Genomic DNA, 20,072 nt, shown 5'->3' with positions numbered 1-20,072 from the left:
CTTTTGTGCCGCTATGAGGATTCAAACCCAGGACCTCACTTGTCCTAGTCAAGAGCCCTGCATCAACTCTAGCGCTGAGCTACACCCCAGCCTCTAAACTTGCTTTTCAGCAAAGCTGAGAGGCCACTGTGAGGGCCTCCATCTGCTCTGCGAGCACAGGGGAGATTGCTTCCTTCCAGCCGATTCTCCATGTATGGTAATGATCTAAAATTTTCTTTTTAAAATTAGAGTCAGAAAAAAAAGGTGGGGAATTGACATAAAAGAAGGATGCACACAAAGCTTACACGGCTCAGGGCTCTAACAAAAACGTTGACAGTCTGAAAGCCTGGACTGGATGATTTCAAGGTTGTCTGACTCCAGGATCCTGGGAGGACAGGTGGCAGGAGGAAGGGGTCCTGCCATAACTGCTGAGAAGCATTAGCGGGAGCCAGCATCCCCCAGACAGGACAGAGCCCACGTCCAGGAGGCACTGCTTAGGAAAAGAAGAATCCCATGTACTGAGAAAGAAATCCCTTACCCTGTCAGTACAGAAGGCTAAGCCAGGAACTGCGGACACCACAGGAGCCAGTGCTGCCTGGTTTTTCAGATGCAAACTGCAGGGGTCTTTGCTTTTAGTGTGTGTGTGTGTGTGTGTGTGTGTGTGTGTTGCCACCACACTTGTGTGGAGGTCAGAGGACAGCTTGCAACACATCTCTCCTTACACCATGGAGGTTCTAGGAATCAAACAAAGGCTTGGCAAAAGGTGAAGTGCCTTTACCCACTGGGCCTTCTCACAGGCCCCGTGTTTGGTTTGAAGCAGAGGACAAAGGCACAAGTTGGTGGACACACTGACATTTTCACTTCACGTTTTGAGTGATTGCGCATTTCCCTCTTCTTGTTATTTAAATTTAATGAGAGAGAAAGGAATGCGGAGAGGGGAGGGGAACAAATGAAAATTCTGTAGGAAGTTGATGCCAGAAAGCACAGTAAATTCGAGCTTGTTAGCAGCATGGCTCCAGATTATTTTTTAGAAACAAATCCTAGCAGTAATGCAGTTACAGCCTCGGAGGGGGGGAAGCTTTAAGCCAGGTATCAGTGTCCCAGAACCGAAGCAGGAGAAAGAGGAAGCCAGCAGCCTAGCCAGTCTTCTGAAGGGAATATGAAAGGAAATCCCGGAGGCAGGAGAAGCCCCCCAAAGGAGGAGAAGGCTACAGCCCACAGTAATCTGTAAATGATTGCTCCTAAAGTCTGGAAGCTTCGGGCTTGAGCTGTGTTTGTTCCAAAAGAAAGCCGAGGAGCACGGAGTTAATAAAGAGAGATTTAACTGAGAACTCTGGTTGGAATAAAGTGGGCTACAAAAAGGTCAAATTTGATCAGTTGGAGCAGATTACAGGGGCTTTGAAGGGTGGTGTGGAGAGCTGGAACCGGTCTGGGAAGTAATAGAGCTCAAGATTGATTCAGGGGGTGGAGAGAAGCCAGGACAAGCGCTTATCAGTCCTGGACGGAGGAAGAGCCGTGCTGCTGGGCGCTGCTGCTCCAGCCTGAGCCCAGAAGCCGCCTCTGCCTGCGTCCCTGTTACCCTGTCCAGGCACCTCTGCTCTCGGATTTGCCTTCCTTCCGCAGCTCTCAGACAATGGTTTCCCTAATCTCTGACTTGGACTCCCTGAGAGCCTGGAAAGTGTTAAGGTAGGCCTGCTTCTCTTTCTCTCCCCTCGCTATTTCAGTTCAAGGCCAGCTCCTGCCCACCCCCACCGGCTAGGGAGAGAGCCTGGCATTCTCTGAAATGCCTGCGTTGGGGTTTAAGTGACAAGCCAACATGGCCGGAGGAATACTGTGTTCTGACACAGGCACAACTTTAAGCAGACAGACAAGACATGAAAGTGGTCCTCAAGTTTCCCTGCAGGGGAGCAGAGCACACAAGCTCTCTCCAGGAGCGTTCAGTGCTGTTTCAATGCTCCCAGTGCTGGCTAGCTCAGAAATGAGTCCTTACGTTTAATTATTGCTTCAGGGGGCACTGAAGGGATGGATGGAATGGAATATGGTGGTCTTCCTGGGGCTTCACAGAGAAGAGTAAAACCCCCCCTCGCAAAAAAAAAAAAAACCCTCATTATTGCCCACGCTTGAAGAGTCCAAAGAAATGTGTGTCACTCCTGCGAATTCTCCCTTTACTCCCAGGTCAATTTTGGAAAAGTTGATATATACAAACAAACTCAGCTGGTGAGATAGTTTGTATGTAGTAATGATCTCTCTCTCTCTGTCTCTCTCTGTGTGTGTCTCTCTCTGTGTGTGTCTCTCTCTGTGTGTCTCTCTCTCTGTCTCTCCCCCCCCCTGGGGGGGGACTGGGAAATAGCGAAGTTTAAGTAGCATACAGAAGACCCTGAGTTTAACCTGGAGCCTTCTGTAAACTCAGCCTGGCGGTGCATGCTCAGAACCCCTGCACTCAGAAAGTAGATGCAGGAGTTCAAAGTCATCCTTGGCTCCAAAGCGAGTTTAAAGCCAGACTAAAGCCCTATCTCAAAAATAAAGAAATGGATAATAAAAATGACCTCGGACATCTTCACAGCAGAACTTGAAACCTAAGTTAAAATGGGCAACTTCGGGTGTCGTCTCCACTTGAATCTAAGCTGCTCCTTTGGCGAAATCCACAGCGAGTTGGTGGGTTTAACTTAACTCTAAATGATATTCCCAAGGGAAAGCGTTTGGGACAGTTTTTTTTTAAATGTTAAATTCAGAGATGGTTTTTGTTATTATTTAAAATGGTTCTACTCAGTTTTCATGTTTTTCCAAACACCTTCTCCAAAACTTGGTTTTATCAGAGGTAGACCAGAACCCAAGCCAGAATATATAGGATTAGAAGCATGCACCGCGGACCGAGCATGCACCGCGGAGCGGCCTACTGATGTCTGCCTGGGGTTATCTGACTTTTTATTTCACTTTTGTGAGTTCTGCCTCAGTATTCGTCTGATTTTATTATTTTTAAAGCCATATCTATAAACAAGAACAAATAAAAATAGAGCAATAGATATCTTCTTTTTTCCAATTATTACATCACTTATTTTTATCTATTTATTTTCTTTATTGCATGTGCGTGAGATGCGGGAGGACAGTGGCCCATGCCATAGCCCACATGTGTCAATCAGGGTATATCTTGTATGGAGACCGTTTTCTCCTTCCGACTTTACATGGAATCTGGATATCAGGCTCAGTTTGCCAGACTTACCCCTTTAGTCCTGAATCTTATATTTCTGTATATTCACATTGCATATTTATATAATATGTGCTTTTTCCAATTATATCATATCCATGTTTGGTCACCTATCATGGCTGTGGCTTTCATGGCCAAGTACAGCACTGTTCTGTGATGCTCACCAACTGCCAAGTTATCATGCTTGTTGAATATTTGTATTATTTCCAGGCCTTGCCTTGCATTGACAACACAGTGAACATCTTTATGCATATTGCTTTTATTTTTCTTAAGTCAATTCCAAGATTTCTCGAAGAGAAGGTTAACTTTATATGTCTTTTGGTTGAATATTTTGTTTGCGATGTTGAATTTAATTTTTTAAAAATTATGTCTATTTCTTTATTTGTGTGTGTATGCGTGTGGGGAACGCAGACAGAGAGAGTCACAGTGTGCTTGTGTGGAGGTCAGAAGCCAGCTTGTAAGAATTGGTTCTCTCCTCCTATCGTGTGGCTTCTGGGATCAAACTCAGGTTCTTCAGGCCGGCCAATAAGCACCCTTACTAGCTCAGCCATCTCCCTGGCCCCTTGAACTTCATTTCTAATTGGGATGCAGTAGAGCATTTCTGTTCATCTTTCCATGGCATATAGGCTGGAATAAGTTTCATTTGCCTTTTCTTTCCCCGAAGACTAAGTTATTTCTAAAACTGAATGCTATCTTAAGAAAGCTTTCAAAAAATTCTTTGTGGGTGATTAACTTAATATTACTACACAAGTAGATAGGGAAGGCTCTGGCTTCAGAAATGTGTGTGGCTATGAGGGCAAGCTTTGAAAAGTCAGCCCTCCTTAGGCCTTGTAAAATAACATTCCCATCTTAACCTATTTAAAACTCTGGTGACATTTTCTTGTTAATGTGTCCCTTATATAAGTGCAATGCATTTTGTGGTTAGAGTATGTGAAGCTGCAGAGATTTGGACCTGAGAAAGACAAACATATTTACGTGGATGCTTCGGCTTCACTGAGATGATTCTATACATGCCTCTTCTTGGCAGACCATGTATTAACTATGTAGAGTCCCTTTCCAAGTGAAGAAACTATAAAGTGGTTAGATTAATTGATTTCATTAACATTTACCAGTTGCTTACTGTAGCACCTACTTTGGGCTAATCTTGAGGATATATATATATATATATATATATATGTGTGTGTGTGTGTGTGTGTGTGTGTGTGTGTGTGTGTGTGTGTGTGTGTATTCATATGTGAGGGTGAACATGCATATTCAAGTAACTGTGTGTGTCATGTGCATGTGGAGATCCAAGGAGAGCTTTGGGTTTCCTTCTTCAGGTGCTTTTTAGAGACACAGTATCTCATTGTCATGGACTTGCTGATGAGGCTGGGCTGGCTAGGCAGTGAGCCCCACGGACCTGCCTTTCTCACCTTCTCCTGCACTAGGAGAAGGTTCTCTGCACACCTTCCCCCCACTTAACTGTGATGCAATCATTACTTTTCTGTGGCTGTGATCAGATATCCTGACAAAAGTAACTTAAGGGAGGAAGGTTTTGGTTTGGACTCTATCCAGAAGGATAGAGTCCATCGTGGTGATTAAGGCATGGCAACCATCAGAGAAAGCCCAGGAATAGGAACAGAAAGTTGGCTGATCACATTTTACCTGTATACAGGAAGCAGTCTGAGAGCTCAGGAAATGGAGTAGGGCTATAAAAACCTCAAAACCCACCCGCAGAGATATACTGCCTCCAGCAAGGCTCAACCTCCTAAAAATGTTCCAGAACCCCAAACAGTGCCACCAAGTGAGGTGCTCACAGACCTGAGCCTACTGGGGACATAGCTCATCCAAACCAGCACACACAAGTTCTGAGGATCAAATTCAGGTCCTGACTGAACTCTTCTTGCTCTAAACTCCTACTTGGCTATTTTGATTCACTGACCTGTTTACTCATTCACAGTAAGTCTCTGCTTACAATGTTTAGGAGAAGCAAAGATTGAGCCTAACTACAGCAGGGGGTAACCTAGCAGACAGACACACAAGGTGTGGATTGCAATGCCACTTCTGGTGGTCTGTGGTAAGGATTTTGGGAGCAAACACTTTAAAGATCCATAGAGATTGGGTACAAGCCCCCATTCCAGTAAAGAAAAGAGCAGTTGATGATGAGTTCTACTCATCATCAGTTGAGTAGAAAGAACCCTTACTCCTGTCATCGACAGCATATCAGAAAGCGGAAGGCTGTTCAAGCCCATGTCACTGGAATATTTTCAGGGGTTTGGGCAGGAATGTGGCCTGAAGCTGTACTGGCACTTCACTTTTATCTTAATAAGTAAGTCTCGTCTGAGGATCAGAAAAGTAAAACAGCCACACTGGCCAGCCTTATAGACCAGTCAGCAATGACACACACCTTTAATCCCAGTAGCCACACTAGCTGGCCATAGAAACCAGGCGGTAGTGGTGCAGGCCCTTAACCCCAGAACTAGAGAGGATTATAAAACGGGAGGAGACAGCTCTCAGGCACAGTCTCATTCTGAGATTCCTAGAGTCAGGATGGCCATCTTGGACTGAGGTCAAGGTGGGAGCCAGTGGCTGGCTGCTTTACTTTTTAGATCTTTAGGTCGAACCCCAATTGTTGTCTCTGAGCTTTTATTCTTTTATTAATCGTGCTTCATGTAGTTCTGCTGCAACTGCTGTTGCCTAGAAAGTGGTTGCAAGAGATGGTTATTAAGTGTGTGTGTCACACTTGTGGTAAGATGGGACTTGAAAATGAAAGATTTCTTAAGTATGTCTTTGAAAAACTTTGAAAAAAATGGTGATTAACAAGCCATTGTTGTAGGGCACATCTCTGGGTCATGAACTCTTCCGCAGACTCCAAACTAGGACCTTGTTTGTCACATGGCCAAATCAAGAATGCGGGCAGTGCTATTTATTGGCTATTTTTATGCCTTTCCACCCAAGGGACACAAAAGAAACCTACTGCTACTGAAAGACACACTGACTCCAGCCACCAGACTCCCCTTTTGACATTCAGAAAGCACAGGGTCTATGACTTCACACACACACAAAATGAAAATTACAAATTTCTCTCTACACAGAAGAAAAAAAACCTATGTCGTAGGATTCTAAGTAAAAGAAAGTAATCTGGCCTGGCCGCAGCATGATTACTAGAAGACGTGCGGCCCATGGGTATTGAAAGGTACAAAGAAGGATGACAGTGAAGGAGACTGAGCAGGGACCAAGATGTCGCACTTGGCCTCTCCTCCCACTGCCACACCCCTGCATCTCTTCTATCAGAGGGTCTTAGAAGAATTTCCTGGGTTTTGCTCCTGTTTCAAGATGAGAGAATCGAGTACGAGAGGCAAAGGGGAAGTCACAGTTTCATTATTGGGCCAGGCTTTGTGCCATTCTCATTTCCAGCCTCTGACTGGGGGGGCTTTGTCCCTCACCTGCATTTCTGTTCCCACGTGTCCTCACATGATTTAAGACAGGTCAGCCTAGAATTCTCGGCAGAGCCCATTGTGGCCTGTACAAATATCTGAAGCTGGACAGGACGCAAACTCTCTATTAGGACCCCATGACCGCCTTTCCCTGCTCTAGCATGCTTCTGAAGTACACCAATGCCCCATCTTGGTAGTCAAATAAGAAAAGTAGGTAGCATTCCCCATTCCTTTGTTTTGACTCTTAATTTCCATCCAGATACTCCCTACTTCATGTGGATCTCTGCTCTCTGGTCTTCTCTTCAGTAGCGCTTCTTCCTGCCATGTCTTTGGGCTTCAACTCTTTCCTTCGCAGGCTGCTTTTCCACACAAGTGGGTAATGCAAACATCCCCAAAGCCATCTGTCAGATCCAGATACTTTCCTAGAGAAAAGTCAGTGTCCCCTGCCTCCTGCCCCTATCTGACAGGACCTGTGCCAACCTCTCCAGCTGCCTTTCTTCCCTCTTCCCCAGCTCTGGTTGCTGTGCCAACTCTAATCACTCTTCTTCACGCAACAGCCAAACTTATGTGGCCTTTACTGGCATTAGTTACTGACTCCTGCTACCTGGAAATCTCTCCTTAGCTATTGGCAGGGTAGGCATTTCAGTGAGGCCTCTCCCAACTCCCACTTTAAAGTCGTCCTGAAGGCACTTAATAGTTTGTCTCCCAAACAGGGAAATTTTCAGTAGTCAACTACTTTGTACTGATAAAAAATATCAATGTTTCAACACATGTTCTCATCATAGCACTGCCAAAGCCTGACTTTTTTCATATGTATTTGATTATTTGTTGTCTCTTCCTCCTTCACTAGAGTGTATAATCATAGGCTTAATTGCTATATATTTAGTGTCTGAAATATTCTCTTGTTGTGAGTCAAGCAATAATGAATGAACTTGTTACTGTCGCTCTCATCTGACTATACACTCTATATGACCAGAGACTTTGTGTATTTTGTGCACACTGTAACTCCAGTGTTTTTCATGATGACTTAGAGCTGTGATAGTCAATGAAGAATGAATGAATGAATGAATGAATGAATGAATGAACAAATAAATGAGTAAGTGAACAGTTCCCAATTCCAGCTTGTGGCAGTTCTGGACCAGCCAGCAAAATATCTGGTTGAGTAACGTGGAAATTTTCTGTGAGTCTGTCTGAGAGTCCAACAGTCCTCTTTATTGTTCAAATGGAATCTGTTCTTTCTGGACAAGTGAATGATCTGGGACAGAAGTTAACAAACTCTCCCTATAAAAGGCCAATAGTAAATGCTTGAGGTTTCCTGGCTGTCCAATTGCTGTCATGACTCAGCACTACTATCGTAGTGTCACAATGGCTACTGATAAAATGTGAACAAGATAGATTTACTGTGAGTTAATAAAACTTTATTTATAAAACGTAGAGAATCAGTTAAGACTTGACACATGGCTCTTGTCTATCATAGAGACTTAAAGCTGGGACCAACAAGAAAACAGAAGTGGTTTGGACAGGTAATTGAAGAGGTGATTTCATATGGAAATGTGAATTAATAAACTTGCTTCATTATTAGGGAAAATATTAAGAAGCATGGGAGATGATTCAAAGGTCAGGGATGCTTAAAGTCATGAGCATTTATCTCACAAAGGTGGTAGTAGTCTATAGAAAATGTATAGCTTGCCACATCCCTTAAATGTTTGGATGAGCCTGAAAGCACTAGCAAAAACAAGCTTTTGCCTGCTCCTTATTTAATGTGTGAGAAATTCCCATTAACACAACCTTGACATGTCTTTCTTTGTCCCCTGACTTGTTTAATATACATTTCCCTTCCACGTGCCTGATAAAACTTCCAAGATAAATTCCAGGTTTGTTTAGGAGAGTCTGCTGTGTGAGTTTTAACACATACATAAGGTGACGCTTTTGGGTTCTTATTACAAGCTCTCTCGGGTCTGTAGACCTGTGAGTATCAGGAGGGGAGTGGTCTGCTGGCTATCTGACGAGGAGGAGTTCATCTTCTTTGAGGCTATTACAGTGGTTCTCAACCTACCAAATGCTGCGGCCCTTTAATATAGTTCCTCATGTTGTGGTGACCCCGGTCATAAAATTATTGCATTGCTACTTCATAACTGTAATTTTCCTACTGTTATGAATTGTAATGAATATCTGATAGGTGACCCCAAAGGGGTCTTGACCCATAAATTGAAAACCATGGGTGAACTCTTTGTTCTTGCTCTGTGCCAGGCTTTATGCTAAGCACTCCATTGTACTCTCTCATAATAGCTTTAGAACAAGCCCCTGAAGTGGGTAGTGGTATTATCACCTTTGAGGGACATGGCACACAAAACAATTTAGTAACTTAGTCTGAAGCGCACAGATATTTTTGTTTCATGACTCAGTAACAAGTGTAATCGTGTAGAGCTAAGTCGTTTACATAAGGGATGCCACTCTTCTCTACTTAGTCTTTTATGTGTATCCAAACTGTTTTTCAGCTTGAGAAGACAACTTATAAAGTCAGCCTACTCAAGATGGCAGTAAATGCAACACAGGTATCTGCAGAGGAAGATCAACCCTGTTTTCTTTGGGTGGGAAATCCTAAGGGTGCTACGTGCTAAATATTTGATTTTAGTATCATTAAATTTCTTTTAATGAGTAGTTGTTCTTGGGGGTCCTTCAGTCTCTCAGTCAAGACCCAAAGTCCCAGCAATTGTTGGAAGTGGGGTATTAGATGGAAACTTGGGGTGGGCAGCTGAAGTGAGGAGTAGAGGAAGTAGAAGCTTGGCAGGGATGTACCAAAGGACACAGGGAAGGAGAAAAGGGGAGGGCCAAGGGAGATGAGAAAGGAGAAACGGTTTCCTAAAGAAACTATCAAAGTCCCAAACCATCCTTGGTACCACCCCATCAGCCAGAAGACAGTAGTAAATCTTGATGGCAAATGGCATCAGCAAGGATTTCAAGGAAGGGAGTTTCACAGGATAGGCTGGGAAGTTTCTGTGGATGAGAAAAATCAAGTAGAACAAAAGAGGGTTCACACAGAGCCAGGAAGGGAAACATAGTAATAATTCCATCTCCATCTAGGCTTAGGGAGTAGATCCTCACTGGAAACAAGTATCTAGAGAGGAAGACCTCCAGCTCATGCTGTTCCCGCAGGAAGCTGCCAGACAATGACCCAGCCTCCCAGCTTACACCCAGAATCCTGAGCATGAAGTCTCTCTTCACTCTGCTCCAAGGGACATACATTTGGATCCAGAGAAAAACTCATCCCTGGAGACCTAGAGGAGCAAGCCCATGGTGATATGGCAGGGGTTTCTATGCACATGTTCACGAGTCCCATCCAAGGGTCAAGCACTGCCAGACCCAGGTCTGAGTCTTTCTGCCAACTAACTGTCAGGGAGAAGTAAAGTCAGACGTAAACGTGGTAAGGGCAGTTTTTAGCCAGCAGTCTGCTTTTGCAATACAGAAGGGCACCCAGGAATCCTGACTTCTATAAAGGGTCTGAGCATTTTGAAGGGAAAATGATGGCGTTAAGTATGAGGCTGTTGATCAGGGCCTTCGAGACTCAGGAGAGTGGAAAATTACAAAGGGTTTGTCAGTGTGAATGCAGATCCTAGATCCGGCCAGCTGTGTCTCAGAGCAGAAAGCTCTGGCTAGTCTCCCTCAGACACTGAGAGGCAGAATCCCGAAGTTTCCTAATCTCCAAATTTAAAAAAAAAAAAAAAAAAAAAAAAAGACTTTCTGGTCTTTCAGGAGGAAGCACATTATTGGGTTATAGAAGAAACGTGCATCTTTCAGGTACAGAGCTGGTCACCATGCTATAATCCCCCGCCACCGCCGTGCTCAGAATGTGGCTGGACCTAACCATAACTTTTGCATGCTGTTTGAGCTTTCTCAAAGAGTAAGTTTAACAGGAGCTGAGTCACTGCAGAAATGTGGTCTTAAACTGTTAGAAACCATAGAAGTGTTTCTTCGAGTCTTTTAGTGGGAGGTAGGGAGTAGACAAGACCGCTCACAGTGACTCTGTTGTGTTTATCAGCCATGATTGAGGGTATAAACGAAGAAGGTTCAGCAGAGTGTGGTCAGAGAATGCCTTTCACCGGGCAACTAGAAAACATAAGGTGCCACCTCCCTCCCTCTGCTCCCCAGATACTGTTTTAGGCAGGATGTCCCAGATTCTAAGAATCACCTGCCTTAGAATAGAAGGCACAGAGAGTGATTGTGTGCACAGCCGTCATGTATTTTCTTCCGTCTGGAGGGAAGGCAGAAGGAATCTCGGAGATAAAGGACTCCTTCTTTAAGTCTTGTGTTAGGGAGATACTCTTCATGTCCCCAAGCCACATAATTTACAGAGATAGAAAATATACCTTCGTTACTATTGCATCCCTAGTGTTTCCTGAACCCGTCCTTAGAACCAAGCCTTTGGTCTTATCTGATTTTACCTGAGAACTTTTCATTGCACACCTGCCCAACCAGGAGATTCTCTTTCTCTGAGCTGAATCTAAACCTTGATCTCCAAATGCCCTGATATATGCATATTTTCTACTTTGTATTACATACACCACACACACACACCACACACACACACACACACACACACACACACACACACGCACACACACACATGCACAGGACACACACGTTTTGTTATTATGCAAGCAATTCCCAAGGCTGATGATATTCAATTCCTGAGTTCTCTCTCTGTCTACCTGCATTTTAAAATCTTCACTTTTTATTGTATGTGTACAGACGTAGGGACTGTGTGTGTCTGTGTGCCTTTATGTGTGTATGCCACAGAGCATGCATGGAGCCAAGAGACAATTTTTCAGAGTTCCCTCTTTTCAGCACCTGGGTTCCAAAGATCAAACTCAGGTCATCAGGTTTGCTCATTGCAAGTGGCTTCACCAGCTCAGCCACCTTACCCGACCTTCCTGCATTCTGTGTGGCACGGCTACCGTATTTTTCTAAGCCAATAAAAGGATGGACACCCGTACATTCCTCATTTTTGAAATGAGAAATTGAAGCACATTGTAACTAACAATCTCCCATCTATAAAATCATATGATCAATGTAGAGTGGAACAGAAGCACTTTCCCCATGGACCCGGGATCCCACCTCTGAGTGATACTGTGAATCTATTTCCTTACACGTCGGAGCTTTTCTCACAGCAGAGCAATTCGCTTTCTATTGATCCTCATTTTCTTTCAAGGCTTTTATTCCCAATCCTTCTGGAGAGCTGATGGACTAAGCTACAAATCTGTTGGCGGAGGCTCCTTCTCTGAACTAGCGTTCTAATGTAAATCAGCTGTTGTAGGGATGAATTGTGCTGACAGTCACTGACATTAGCAATCAGATGACTAGTCCTGCGGGGAAGGATGGCGCAATCAATCCAGGTTGCAGGTGTTCTCTTAACCATGGCTATAGAACTCCATTTTGTGTTTTCTGTGAGGCTACTTTTTCATTCTTATAGAGACACAAATGTCTGAGCCAGAAAGAATTGCTTGGAGGCCCGTAGAAGTGGCGCTAAACTCTTTCATCCTGGTTCCTGGTGAGCGAAGTGAGAGACTGGGTGAAGGATGTTGCCTGTTTCTAAGTTTGTTACTTGTAAGCGATACTCAGCGATGCTGCCGAGCCTTTGCACAGAAGTTCCTTGCCCAACATTTTCATTGTCCTGATTGCATCTAATGTGTATCATTAAGTTCTCTGAAGCTGGGCTCTGTTTCTGTGAGGTCACAGGGATCAAAAGGATTGGTTCTAATGTGATTCCTGCATGTAAATCTGGAAAATCATAATCGGATCATCTTCTTGGCTCCAAATTTCCTCAATACTGGGTTATCACTTTCCAAGTAATGATATTCAGATAACTATGGGTATTTAGTAGTTTTTTTAAAAATTTCTTTATTCTACATTATAGATGGATCTCCATGAGAGCAAGCACCTTGTCCCCTGTTTGAAGGCCCACTGTCATGGGTATTTCCTCAAATCTAAATTACATAACAAATATAGCTCTTTTATACGCAGATTGTATTGTTGCTTTACCGTGAAAAGAAATACCAGACAGAAACAACTCAAAAGGAGGATTACTTGTTTTGACTCATAGTTTCAGAGATGCCCATCTGTCTTGGAGACAGTGGCAAGCATGAAATAGCGATTTGCATCCTGGAGGCCAGGAATCAGAGAAAGGAAGACAGGAAGGGATCCAGGATAAGATGGCACTCAGGGACTCTCTTCACATGACCTGCTTCTTCCGGCTAGAAAATAACCCTGCTTTCTTGGGGTGTGGCCTTTAGTATATGAGCCTGTGGGGGACGTTTTCTATCTATGCCATAACACAAATAATACATGTTACTTAGTACTGTAAATCCTTGGGGAACCCAGGAATATTTCAGTTCAGGGATAGACTACAGTTGTCCAGAATGGTTCAGGATGTTTAATCACAAGTTTGTTTAGTTTCTCAACTGGAGGTTCAAAAAACATATTTCCTGGGTGCTCTCATTGAAAGTACAAGACTGTGTCACTTGGTCGACTTCCCGTGCTACTGAATATGAATGTGGCCATAGGGGACCCTCCAAGCTTGAGAGAAACAGTGACAAGCAAGACAAGCAATAGTGTATAACTGGCCTGTTTTTGTTTCCGTATCCCAGCATACATCAGTCTAATGAGCTGTACTGAACTATATGAGGTACTTACATTTTCTTATGTAGATAGTCCAGAACCTTGTCAGACTATGAAGTTTTCCCTGCTAAGACTGTAGAGATAAGAATCAGAGGAAACAATAAGCCCTTCATCTATTAGGAATGTATCAGCTTCAGGTAGCTAGAACTAAGTAGCTCAGCCCTGTTTTACATGTCTAAAACAAAGGTCTGCAAACTTGTCCTGTCAAAATGCCAATGAGCACATGCTAACTATTCAGTCAGTTACTACTACAGTCATCCTTGGTACTCAGAGGAAGTTGCTTCCAAAGCCAAGTCCCCCAACCTGAAATCCTGAAGACTACAGATGCTTAAATCACTTCTTCAAAAACAGCATAGTAAAGCTAGGGATATGGTTTAGGCAGTATAGTGTTTGCCTGAACAGTTTCTGCTTGCAGGAAGCCATGGATTATCCCCTGTGGACCGAAGTTTCTGTTCCACCCCATCCCACAGTCGTTCAGTCCCAAAGAAACACACAGAGGTCTACATTAACTATAAACTGCTTGGCCTATTAGCTCAGGCTTCTTATTAACTAATTCTGACATCTTACAGTAACCCATAATTCTTGTCTGTGTTACCCATGTGGCTTGGTACCTTTATCAGTGAGGCATTCTCATCCTACTTCCTCTGCAGCTGGGTAACAACTGCAGACTGACTCTTTCCTCTGCCCAGAATTCTCCTGTTCTCATCACCCCACCTATACTTCCTGCCTGGCTACTGGCCAATCAGCATTTTATTAAAATACAAGTGACAAATCTTTACAAAGTACAAAACCATTGTCCCACAGCAATCCCCAGCATCACATAAACCAGCAGAGGTAGCACAAGGTTCTAATCTCCACACTTTTGAACTTGAAACAGGAAGATTAGGAGTTCAGGGTCATTCTCCATATACAGGAAATTCACGTACGGGCTGGACTCTAAGAGATTCTGTTCCAAAATAAAACAACAATAAAAGAAGCAAACTGTTGTCATACAAACTATTCATATCCTTTTATGTACCTTAAATCTTTTCTAAATGACTTATAATACTTAATGCAACATAAATATTGTATAAATAGTTATGCTATATTCCAAGGAATAATATGTTTATAAATTCAGTACAGACCTTTTTTTAACCTATATTTTCAATTTACTATTGATTGAACCAACAGACCATTATTGTGCAAAAACAGTTCCATCATAAAAACTGAGTGTTCCTGGCTCTATAATATAAAGTGTACATCAATAAAACTATTTACAAAATCAGGCCGCAGTCTGGATTTTGGACCCAGATCATAGTTTTCCATTACCTGGGTTAGCTTATGGACAACATATGTTCCAGAGAGTTCTAGACCTTTCAGTCTGTAAAGAGTGGGAGCCAGGGAAGGCAGCCAGAGAGAGCAAGTTTCTCACACTGCTATGTGCTGAGCTAGCGATCTGGACCACAGACATAGGAAGAAGGCAGAGCATACATATAAACAATGATTGAGGATGGGGAGGAAGAGTTTGGGGAAGGGTCTTTCACAGACCTGAGATCACCTCTCATTTTTGTTATAGTGAAACAAAGAGCAGAACACACACCCAAGGCAGGCTCAGCATTTACCTTTCATAAAAAATGTCCTTTTCAGTAGCCAGGAATATTATCAATTCAAAGCCGGAGTACATCACTTTACGGAAGACAATCATAATATGTGACCAAAGGAGGGGTAAATGGAGAAGAGAATCCTTGAAAATCCTTCCTTAGAAGTATCTTGACAGCTGTTGAGGGAAGGCATCTGGGAAATTTTGAAGTGCTGACCCCACAAACACGTGACCAGAAAAGCTGTAAACTTGCCTCTTGGTGCTTTAGGTTTGTGAGACAATTTGTCTTCATTACCTTTGAATTCACTTTTCCCTTTTGATATGGGCATGTTTTATCAATGAATAAAATGTATTTCATTCATTCATGGGTTCATGAATGCTGGATCGAATGTGTACCAGGTCACAGGAAGCAGAAAGCTTTGGCATGCATCCTGGAGAAGCCACCATTTCCTAGTGATTGATGGTGTCTCCTTGCCCAATCCATGATGGGCCATTCATCACAGTCACTGAAGAGCAGAAGTAGAACTTACTGAGAGATTTAGGGTTGAGAGCTGGCCCTGGACCAAGTGAGGTCACCTGGTTTCCCTCATGTCCTCGTGGAGTCTGAGGCTCTAAGAGAGCTTGGCCAGATACGGCTTAACCCAATCTAAATCAGTATAACAGGACACCCAGGAGATTGCATTTTATGACTTTATCCAATTATGCAATGAGAGATGAGAGATGGGAACAGAATAATTCAGGAATTAGAAATTTGCCTAGGCTTTCTGTGGCCCCTATATAAAACCTTTAAGTTCTGCCTAGAAGACCTGAGTGGGGAAGGCAGAATGTGAGGCGAGGAGCCTCCTGGTCATGACAGTCCTCTGCACTCTTGGATCTTACTTAATAAATTGCCACTTCACAACAAATTGCCCATAAATTACTGGATTGAAAAGTGTCAGTTCACCTTGTCAAAGAGCTAGAATTATGTCAGAATGGGGCCTCGAGAAGATCACTAGAGAAGGAAGTGGAATGAGACACAATTGCTTTTAAACATTTAATTTTATTGATGACTTTTTCCCGCTGGAAAGGGAAGCTGCGTAGCCCCTGCCTTAGCTTGGACTGGAGCAGTTTCCCTCTTAGTTTGCTACCTCTGACCTTCTCTTTGTTCTTCTCCTCCCATCCTGATAAGAAGATAAATTTTATACTGCAGGGAGACCCCACACAGTGGATGATGGAAACTGAATAAGGAATGGACTCGATACGTGCGTGCGTGCGTGCGTGTGTGTTTGCGTGTGTGTGTGTGTGTGTGTGTACATGTTCCTGTTTCACAGGAGCACATGCGTACACTTGTGTTAAGTCTTTCCTTGGTGCCTTCCTCATTGCCTTCCCCACATTATTTTTTCGGAACCTTAGTTACCGAGTTACTCTCTGCTCTCTGGAACTCACCATTTACACTAATGCTCCCAGTCTCTGCCTCCCCTTCCCAGCACTGAGATTAAAAGCTTAGGTCACCACATCACCTTTCCATGTGGGTTCTGGGGATCAGACATGACACCATGCTTTCATGGCAAGCACTTTACCAACAAAGACATCTTTCCAATCTTAATATATATTTTTAGGAAAGGAGGAAACAGTTCTTAGTCTCATGTTTGAAGGACACATGCAGGTGTTTGAGGAAAATAGCTTCTAAGACTTGGGCTCTGTTGCATTCCAGCCTACTAACTGAGTTGGAGAACCAAATCTCTCTGCTTGCTTCCCAGACTGGTATTCTGCTGTCCTGCCATGGCTCGTTACAGCAGACAGCACACAAAGGTGGTCATCCATCTGTTGAGCCTGTCTTGGAGAAAGCCCTTAGTACAGGGCTACTCTGTTGTGCCTCTGAATCTGGCTTTAAAGTTGTCTGCAGTCAGGCAGAGCTCTCCAGAGGAGGAAGCTATATGAAGCTTTAATTTTCTATTTAATTTTTTTGTAGCCATAAAAGATAGCTTCCTTGTCTTTTGGTTATTTCCTGTAGCTTTCCAGTCAGTAAGGCAACAGACCCAGGGTTCGCTCTCTTCAAGCCTGCCAGTTAGATTGGGAACTAACTTAAATAACTGCATAGACACTTCCAGCACTACAAAGTCCAAAAAGGAAGAGAAAAGATTCTGATTCCTCAATTCTGTGTCACACAGTTGGGTCATTTGCCCTTAAACTGGCCTCTGACTTCTTTCTTAGTTTTTGGCAGACAGTTTCTGTGGATATAAATAGTAAGTGTTAACTCATAGCACAGTCTCTCACACAGGTGTTCTACTTGCACTGACTTTGCAAGTGTGCATGCACTAAACTGCAATCTCCAAACCAGAAAATAAAAGTTTAAATCACATCTCCCTGCCATCAGCTTCTGCAGTTTTTACACTGGTATATACAGAAGCCTTGGCTAATGAGAGTTCATGTCAGAGACAAATAAGTGTGTTCTAGAAGGTCACACAGGATGTTCTAATGTTCCATCAATCCATCCATTTTCATTTATATCTGATCTCTAACAAATAATCAGAGGTAAATTTACTGAGTTTTGACTTCTAAGGTAATTCTGAAACCTGCCCCTCTGCTTCTGACTTTAAATAAACCTTATTTTCAAAATAATATTTGCCAAAACTCCAGTCTACCTGATTATAGCAATCAAGATGTTTTGGGTATATTGAGCATATTTTGAAAATGCATGGTTTAATTATGACATTTTCTCTGTCCCCTTTCCTATAATTATTCTTCTCTGCATTATGCACATCCTGAATAGCCAAAGAGCTATCTTCAAGGGGAAAAAATGAGTAAGTGGAAAATTAAATGCCCAGTTAACTAGAGACATGGTTCTGTGCAGATATGAAAAACAAGTCGTATCTTAAAAATACAGTCCACTCTTCTTGAACGGCCTTGGATAAACAAACTTAGTGTTACTCAAGCTGATCACATGCTACTAATTTGCTGCCCAGCTTTTCCATTAAACTCTCCACAGGTGACTCCATATAACAATTAAGTTTAGCATAGTCCAGATTCAGGTAATGGATTAAAGTTAAGCAGATATTCTTTTGAAAAGACAGCATGTAACTATGGACTGTGCTAGAGTTTTCAGCATGAAAATGCTCACAAATGGAAGATAAAGTATCCTAATACACACTGTTCTGAGTCTTTTTTAATGAAAAAAATAGCTTGGGAGATGTAACAGCAGATCAAGAGCCATGGTGCAATGTCAGACAGGTGATTCGGAAACTGGCCCTAAAGGTTTCCAGGTGACACACGGTTGAGTGTGCAGGAAGTGGGGAGCTAGAGATTGTCCCAGGGGAACTGATGCTTCATGTAGAATCAGAGAAGAGAGGATGTGCACATCTGTCTGTACTGGAAGTCCTTTGTCCTGAACTGACGCAATGATGGAGTGATAGAGTGAGTGAATCGGCTTGTTGTAGATTTGTCCCTGAAGCTATACAGTACTTTGCAAGAGGTTTTATAGCAAGATAAACCCAAGTTCAAATGCATTCTGTGACTTAATAGATGTTTGAATTTAGGCAAGCATTAAATCCTCTAAGTGGCACGTCTTTCAGCCTTTCAGGAGTCCTGTTACCTTATAGATAATCTACAAGGTTTCCCATCATGCAGTACTCACACCCTCATTCAGCAAACTGACGTGTTGTTCAGAGACTAAAACCATTTGCTTCTAAAAAACTAACATCTCTGGTCCTATATGGGATTTTCTGAAGAGTAAATAAGATTGTATAGATAGCATCCATTTAGAAACTCTTTGAGGCAGCAATTTTTAAGGAGTAATCATAAGTCATGGGTTATCACGCACTAGAGCAATTCAAGAAGTGCCCTCAGTGACCCTCTAATCTGTCCTGCCAGCAGGAGGCAGCCACATGACTGGCAGGTGCATGTTGGCTGTGTGGACCATTAGCCTAAAGCAGAAGACTCAAGAAAAATATCCAGAAGAAATTTTCTCTTTCTTAAGATGAGGTTCTGCTTCTGCTAAGGGGACTCTCAGGTTGGAGTCATGTGACGTCATTTATAGGCTGCCTACTAGAAAAATCTCTCCACAGGCACAGAATAGCGTCTATCCTTATGTAGCTCCAACAAGCATTGCACTTCCGCCACATGGAAAGCTGGACTTCTGAGGTACGGTTAACACAGACATGCAGTGTGTGTGCGGTAGAGATGTGATTCTGCTACTGTTCTATCATTGAGTAGGCTCACTGGGGGACAGCCAGCAGAGATGCAAGGCGGAAGTTCAGATTTGAATGGACATCTATCACAGAAGGATATCAGGGCTTCTTCTATCTGGCTGTTGATCCTGGTAAACCCTTAATGTTCCTGCTCCTCTATATTCTTATCTCTAAAACAACGAGCACCTGCCCTGTGCATCTCTAACAGCTATTGGTGACTCAAGATAACATCAAGCGGATGCAAAACTACTCCCACTTTTATTTCATTTTAGCTTGATTTTCATTTTCATTTTTCTTTTTCATCAACTTAAGAGGAATGTGAGATATGCATGCTTTTAAAAGGAGAATTTGAATTACCTATGGTCAGAAACAACTGAGAACTCTGAAGAGGTGACAAAATCAGTCTGGCCCCAAAAAGAGCTAGACGTAAATCTCCACAGAGGCTCACCATTAAATTGTTTGGCTAAGGATACTGATGCCAGATTTTGACAGTCATACCCACTGGCTAACTTTGAACTCCTGCTGACCTTCAGCTCTCAGATGCATTACCAGTCTGACACTCTCTTCTCCCCGGGAAGCCGCCTCTATGAGCCCCCACTAGTTTCTCCCATGGCCACTTTGTTCCATGTCCCTAAGATGTTGGTAGCATGGCTTCTGCATACCTCCATCTCTGAACTCCTATGGCAGCTTGCTCTAAGATGTTTACCAGCTATCTGGGCTGGCCAGTGGTTTTTGCTGATGGGATCGTTCCTCGCTTGGGTTTTGGATGCTAAAGTACAGCCTGAACCTGCCGGTTGACACCTCACGTGTCTCATCCTTCACCATTTCACAGTGTCCCTTGTTGTCCCTTGTCTGGCTGGGTAGTTCCTCCAAGCATTTGAGATCTCAACCTTCTGTGCACCCACCCCCTTCACAATGCACGCTTTCCAGTACCTATCCATGATAACTCCTAGGTTCAGCCTTCCCATTCAAATGTTTTAGTCTACCCCACAACCTACCTAGACAGACAAATAAAAACTAAAACTGTATATGCCCTAAGAGGCTGCAGAGAT

At 43.2% G+C, this 20,072-nt stretch overlaps 1 protein-coding gene across 4 annotated transcripts in view; it reads left to right on the top strand.

Moving 5' to 3' along the window:
• The first annotated feature begins 1,549 nt into the window (after positions 1 to 1,549).
• The window catches only part of Celf2 (CUGBP Elav-like family member 2), a 526,057-nt gene continuing 507,534 nt past the window's right edge, over positions 1,550 to 20,072 (top strand). For all 4 annotated transcript variants that reach the window (XM_038332725.1, XM_038332722.1, XM_038332724.1 and 1 more), the window contains exon 1: positions 1,550 to 1,665. In XM_038332725.1, coding sequence (XP_038188653.1) covers positions 1,613 to 1,665 — 53 coding nt within the window. In that variant the 5' untranslated portion in view covers positions 1,550 to 1,612. The remainder of the gene's footprint in view (positions 1,666 to 20,072) is intronic.

The sequence above is a fragment of the Arvicola amphibius genome, chromosome 6, assembly GCF_903992535.2.
Source record: "Arvicola amphibius chromosome 6, mArvAmp1.2, whole genome shotgun sequence".
NCBI lineage: Eukaryota > Metazoa > Chordata > Mammalia > Rodentia > Cricetidae > Arvicola > Arvicola amphibius.
Note: the sequence above shows the minus strand (reverse complement) of the source record. Positions and strands in the feature narration are given on the sequence as shown.